General features: G+C 28.6%; 3 protein-coding genes across 3 annotated transcripts; 1 reads left to right on the forward strand and 2 right to left on the reverse strand.

The window, feature by feature from the left end:
* Nucleotides 1–1099: 1099 nt before the first annotated feature.
* On the forward strand, nucleotides 1100–1864 carry BX663DRAFT_525996 (uncharacterized protein). Its single transcript, XM_051529853.1, has 2 exons — nucleotides 1100–1208; nucleotides 1277–1864. The coding sequence occupies exons 1-2, from the start codon at nucleotides 1155–1157 to the stop codon at nucleotides 1682–1684; spliced, it is 462 nt and encodes a 153-aa protein (XP_051378175.1). The 5' UTR covers nucleotides 1100–1154; the 3' UTR covers nucleotides 1685–1864.
* A 1821-nt stretch (nucleotides 1865–3685) lies between these two features.
* Nucleotides 3686–4479, reverse strand: BX663DRAFT_269826 (uncharacterized protein). The gene is made up of 3 exons (XM_051521945.1): nucleotides 4452–4479; nucleotides 4141–4387; nucleotides 3686–4059 (listed from the first exon to the last, which is right to left on the reverse strand). The coding sequence occupies exons 2-3, from the start codon at nucleotides 4199–4201 to the stop codon at nucleotides 3761–3763; spliced, it is 360 nt and encodes a 119-aa protein (XP_051378176.1). The 5' UTR covers nucleotides 4202–4387; nucleotides 4452–4479; the 3' UTR covers nucleotides 3686–3760.
* Nucleotides 4293–6139, reverse strand: BX663DRAFT_269891 (uncharacterized protein). Its single transcript, XM_051521946.1, has 8 exons — nucleotides 5648–6139; nucleotides 5418–5570; nucleotides 5288–5332; nucleotides 5074–5201; nucleotides 4822–4993; nucleotides 4648–4757; nucleotides 4452–4583; nucleotides 4293–4387 (listed from the first exon to the last, which is right to left on the reverse strand). The coding sequence occupies exons 1-8, from the start codon at nucleotides 5810–5812 to the stop codon at nucleotides 4384–4386; spliced, it is 909 nt and encodes a 302-aa protein (XP_051378177.1). The 5' UTR covers nucleotides 5813–6139; the 3' UTR covers nucleotides 4293–4383.
* Between the last annotated feature and the right edge of the window lie 510 nt (nucleotides 6140–6649).

Here is a 6649-nt window from a genome sequence, read left to right on the forward strand (position 1 = left end):
TAAACATGTCTACTAGAAGTATAAATAATCTAAATCAATAATATATGAAAGCAAAAACCTTTATATCCATTCAATATCAATATCTTTTTTTTTAGAATGGGGTCACTTATTAAATGAATAGAACAAACGCTGTCACTTTCTTACTGTTGGTTTGCAAAGTTTAAATCAGTCTATTGGTGCTCAAAAGCAAGTATTTAGTGAACACTCTTTACATATATACAATTTTGTATGCTATTTATTTTTTTCATAATATCCTTTACACGTGTTTAAACTTTAAGCCTTACATATGTGCCTGACCTTTCTTTTATTATAAACCTTGATTTTTATTATAAAAGCCTTTCCCATGTGTATACTAAACTACAAAAATTTACAATGTTATCATTGCATTTTCTACCTACGACATTCTATTGGCTAAAATAAATATAAATATGCATTTATATATTTGCATAAATGTGTATATAAATAAATGCATATCCTTTGTTGCATATTAATGTAAAAAAGAAAAAATGACAGGTTTCACATAAAATTGGTTAAAACTACGAAAAAAAAAAAATGGGAAAAAGGTGGGCATCATTCCTTCTTCCCGTGAAGGTAATTATAAAAGTACTATTTACTATTTTGACTTTTTATAAATATAAAAAGATAAATAAATCGAAAGTTTATTAAGCTAATTATTTTTTAGAAGCTTGATTTCTGGACCTTGCAAAAGACACAAGAAGAAAATACCCATTTTTTTTTATTATGCAGATTATCTAAAGAAAGAAAGAATATACATTCGTAAAGCGGAAATAAATCGCCAATTATAGTTGTAAGCTTGTTATTAAAAAAAAAAGCAAGCAGGAAGGATTTTAGAAAAAATATTTTTGTATATTTATGGCAAATGCTGCTTTAAATTATTAATAGTAGTACAAGAATATTTTGATTCATAATAATAAGAAAAATAAAATTGGTCGGAAATCTCATTGGAGTAAAGGCTACTTGTCAATGTTTCCGAATGTATTAACTGCGTTTCAATTAATTCAATTGTATTATTGTCATTACTATAACTGAAGAAAAAAAAAAGCTATTACTAGTAATTTTAAACTTTCTTTCTTCTTTCTTTTTTTTTTCTTCTTATACATATTTATTCTATTCTATAGCAAAGTTTATATAGAATGTGTGATACAAACTGGTGTACATATTGCGATTGTGCAGTGAGCCCTTATTCAGTATGTATTGACATAATTATTTCATTTTTTATATAGAGATGAATGACATATATTTGTATATATAATAGAATTCTATTTATTGCTCTGAAGATTGCTTCAAACGTGATGCGTTAACAAATCATCCTTTATTTACTATATTTAAGGAACCACAACAACAGCTACCATCCAATCTTGTGCTATCTCATATACAACAAGAATATACCCCTTCTTCTTCTCGTCGCGCTAGTAATAGTAGTATTAGTAGTGAAGATCTTTTACCATTACATTTTGATATGATGTCGTCTACAACTCCAATTAAATCATATAACACATTCTCTAATTTCGTATCTTCTTCCTTAAATATCAATAATACTCAAACGTTAGTCACCAATCCACCAGCTAATTTATCAGATAATATGCCTGCTTCTAGAAAACAGAATTCTTCACTGCTGGCCTATGCCTTACATAATAATACATTTTTATCACTAAGACTTTAAGAATATGAATTTATGTAAAAATTTAACTATTGTATAATTAGTAAATGAAATGCTTTTGTAAATAAACAAGTTGTATGTCATATCGTTTTTTATATATACATATAAAAAAGAAAAGAAAAAAAAAGAAAAGTTAAGCATAATCACAATAATGATAATAGAAATAAATTAAATAAAATAAAACAAGGGGCAAATCTTCGCCTTTTATAACATGTATAGTTCAAGAAGTTGGTTGCATATTATAAAAAAAAAAAAAAAAAAAAAAAAAAAAAAAAAAAAAAAAATACTAAAACCTTACAGCTATAATATTTTATACATTTATATATATTAACGATGATTTCATTGCACAGAACAAGTATTGTACAGGCTTTTCATTTAATTGAATCATTTTTTGTTGCAAGAAATATATTTATACTATGCTTCCACTTTCAATCAAAATATTGGTCGGGAAAAGAAATGGTTGTTTTCTTCCGGATTAATTTCATTCCTTCCCCCCAAAAAAAAATAAAAATAAAAATAGGTTAACTCAATCATTATACTGAGATAAGTTTACCTGAAATTATTAATCTTTGACCATATTGCTTTTCTTTTTTTTTCGCAAAAACAATAGAAGCTATATTATGGAGGAGGTTGTTAATGAAGCAACAGTTTTGTCAGGATATCTGTAAATCCGACTTAACAATTTAACAAATATTAGGCATATCAGTATGCTATTCATACTATATACTATCAAGGTAAGGTAAAGCTTAATTAGAGAAGGAGCTTGGTGTTTTGTTATAATCTTAATGAATGTCGAATTTCTTAGTGAAGCACAAAGTTTTGTTTTCTTGATTAAAGCAGTCAATTGAAACTTTTTTAAAAAGAAAAAAAAAAAAAAAAAAAAAAAAAAAAAAAAAAAAACTTCTAGCAATCATAAAACAATTTTCTCAAAGGCAAATTACAGTATAATACAAGTAGAATTTGTGACCATATCAAAATAAAGGATATAGTATTAGTGATATTTAAGAAATATATACATATATAAAAACAGATATTAGCTGTCAAATATTAATATAAAAAGATAATCTACTTGGTTTCATATTTTGGCGTACCTGAAAACATCGATTTTATTTGTTACATAGTATTGGTATAACTAATAACAACGAATGATTATATTATGCTTGATAGGAAGAACCCCCCCCCATTATATATGTATATACATATATACATAAAACTTATTTTATACTATATTTTTTATTATAATGCCTATTAATTAAATAGACATATAAAATAAAATATGGCTGTGGTACTTTTTATAATAGATCAACGTAAAGTACCTGTTTAAATCTTTTATAATATATAAATTAAAGTACTGTCTTATTTTGATACAGCTGTCACATAGAACTTATAAATAAACCTAAGTTTATTGTCGATAATAAGTATATTTTTTTTTATTCTACTTATTAATGAAAAAAACTATACTATAAAAGTAAATTTATTCAAACAACTAACATAAATAAGTAAGACGCTTTTATAGCAATATTACTACTACAATAGAAGACTTTTTGACACAAGTAATACAAAAGGTAATAACTATTGACAACTCTAGCATAAAATAATATGACGCAGTAATCAGTTTATTGCATGTCAGTTAAATAACCCCAATAGGAAACCTATTAGCAAATGGTTGTCGTTTTCGAAATTTTACTTTATCGTTTTGAGCCAACTCAAATCAGCGTTACTAAAGGGGGAGTATCAAATATGAAATTTTTAAAAAAATATAGATATTTTTTTTTTTTGTGGGTGGTTGAAATAGTTGTTTTGATGTTATAGATTGGTGGTAATATCTGAAAGATTATGAACCTATATAGATTCTCATCATTTGCATAGAAAATACGTTGGAATATACAGATTATCTCATCATTAGACAAAAAATAAAAAAAGACTTTTAAATTTTTAGATAAAATTTCTTAATATGTAAAATTATGGCACATTGACACTTGTCGACATGAAAAATTAAAGTTTGGCTTTTGAACGGTATTTATGTTAACGTCGTTACAATAATTTACAATTTAATATGTCAATATGATATATTTCATATTAGTATTTAAGCGAACATTTTCGCGAACAATCCATAGATCCATCTTTGATAGTTTGAATTGTCGATATATCAAAGCCAGAGGATTCAAGTTTTTCCGGTTCAGCTTTATCTTGTTTTGCCACACAACAGTTACTCCAAAATACTTTATACAAGGAAATCAATGATTCAATATTTTTTCTGTTTGTGAACGAATTGACTTCTTGTATTGACCTTGGAAACGTAATGTCAAATACCTCTGTCATGGTGTAAAATGATTTATTTGTCATTTTTTGGGTGATATAAACTTTAAGATTGTATCCTTAATAAAGAAATAGATTAGAACCCAAGTATAAAAATATAGTGTGCTACAGCACAAAAACCAGGAATTATGTTATTTTACCATGAATTTGGAAAGCAAGGATAGAACGAATTTCGGATTGCCCAATAACTTTGGGGGTCATAGCCTGCTAATCTCAAGAGATCGTTGGCTAAACCTCCAATATTCGGATCTGGCTCTGCTATTTTGGCTTCGCCATAATCCAGTGTACAGCCCCAACTAAGCTGATCAATTTCACAGATCATTGTATCAAGTTGTATGCGCTTTATTTCACTAACACTACCTTCCTCAGGCACAACATTGGTCCTACCTATAATACATATTAGTGCCTGTTTAATAAAATCATGCAAAAAAAAAAAAAAAAAAAAACTAACCATCTAAGCAATGTATTGCGATCAGGGTTAGAGAACAATGCTGTAAGAATGGGATCAAACACACTGCTCCACAATTCTGTTTTACTAACAGCTGTAGTGGACAAAAGATTTTGAGATGGAAGTTTTTGTATCCTAAATGATTACAAATATCAGCATCATACAATTAATATATAACAGTAATACAATATAAATTTACAAGTTTGACAAGCCAATTAAAATTTGAGCTTCATGGTCTTCTTTTCCAATGCTCATGGCAACCAACTTTTGGACAGCCTCGCGTGTCTTGATTTTCTTTTTTTGCAGATTCTACTGTAGGTTAATAAGTTTATTAGTGACTATAACAAGAACTCTATGTCGTTTATATACATACATAAATTATATCATCAAGAGATTTGGCAATATCTTGAGCTTCTTTTTCTACATCAACAATTAAAGTACTCAAGATGCCCTTATGCCACTCATTCAGAGCTTTGTCAGTAAAATGATCACGCATATATCTGCTAAATTGTGAAGGTTTAAGAAGCATGACATTGTTTAATGCTCTATAAAGAGAGCAAATGACATATAACCCATTATTAATACATCTGCTAGTAATAAGTAAATAGATTATCAGTAAACTTACATAAGCTCAGGTAAATTTGTTTCAAGACTAAATTCTAATTCTGTGGCTGCATCATGTATAATCTTTTGTTTGTATGTCTTGAATTTTTCAGCCAGGGTTTCCTGTTTATTCGGTCGTTTAGCTTGCATCTGAATAATGATGAGTGTTAGTATAACATATCAGTAAAACCTTGAGCAAAATATAAATATTAATATATAGTTCGAGTAGAACTTACTGTTGTAGATGCATCATCTTTTTGATGCTTTCGCTTTATTGAATGCTATTTAAAAGTTAGAACAAAAAGCTTCATCGTGAATTTTCCAACCGATGCCTCAAACATTGAGACATACATCCGTTATACTTACATTTCTGTCCGTATTGTCGTTGCTTAAATCATCCATGCTAGAACTGCTACTTACATCTTGTTGAAGACTATGGTTACTTGTTGATAATGAATCTTGATTATATGAATGTAACGCAGTTACAGCCGTTATTTTCTTCATTATTTCAAGTTTTTTCTGTTAACAACAAAAAGAAATATAAATAAAACAAAAAATGCAAAAGCGATCTTATCATATATCAACGGATATACTACTTCTGCAAATGATTCGTCTGAAGCAGCCATAGCTATTTTGCTAACTTCGTGGTCCCAGAAGTATTTATTTGCACAATCATTATGTGCACTCTGTTTTAACCAGAAAATATCAGTGTCATGAGCTGATTTATAATGCCACGTTTCTTGATTAAACATGTGGATCATAAATTTATTCAAGGAATTCTATCTATATTCTCCTGAAACTCTCTTGATCCACTTTATCAAATAATATTAAAGCTTCTAAGATATCATTATCTATAACACATCTTATTCAGTCGTAGCTAGCACTTTTCTGATTCACATCTTATCTCAGACCTCTTTAACAATTCAAGACTCTACTGGTACCGCCTTTGATGACAAGAAAGAAAATAAAGAATTCAGATGTTCAAGAATTTGTTGAAGAATTGCGTGATATATTTGCTCTGGTAGTTGGCTCTAATGGATTAAACCTTGATCATATCTGGGATCGCCTAATGCCAATTAGGATAAATCGTGATCAATGATCATGGTTCAATGAAACTTTGAAGGGATGCTCTTTAACTTGGAAAGAAGTACAATCAATTGTAATTAATACTTGTGCCTCTCAAGACGTAACACAAGAAATCGACAACATGAATAAACTCTTGTCACTTAAAATGCAGCCAAACGAATCTATCGAAGCCTTTACAGACCGTTTCCAACGAATCCATCGTGCAGCTAAATTGGAAGATGATATTAGAATTGCTACTATATTCAAACGTGCTTTTTCCTCCATACTCAACCCGTTACCAATTCTTTTATGATCAATTGACTTGATACTATCTTGGACTATGACTTCAAAATTATTCACAGACTTGGTATTCACAATATACTTCTAGATTCTTTATCATGTCTTTTCGAATCTGAAAAAAAATGCTGGTGAGGAATAAAACTCCTAAAACCATTATTACTTTACAAATTGTCAACGGCGATAGATCTATCCTCACATCTCGTATGATAATGCTTGCTGATTTAATGACATTA

Source organism: Cokeromyces recurvatus (assembly GCF_025118155.1).
Source record: "Cokeromyces recurvatus strain NRRL 2243 chromosome Unknown BX663scaffold_44, whole genome shotgun sequence".
Lineage (NCBI taxonomy): Eukaryota > Fungi > Mucoromycota > Mucoromycetes > Mucorales > Mucoraceae > Cokeromyces > Cokeromyces recurvatus.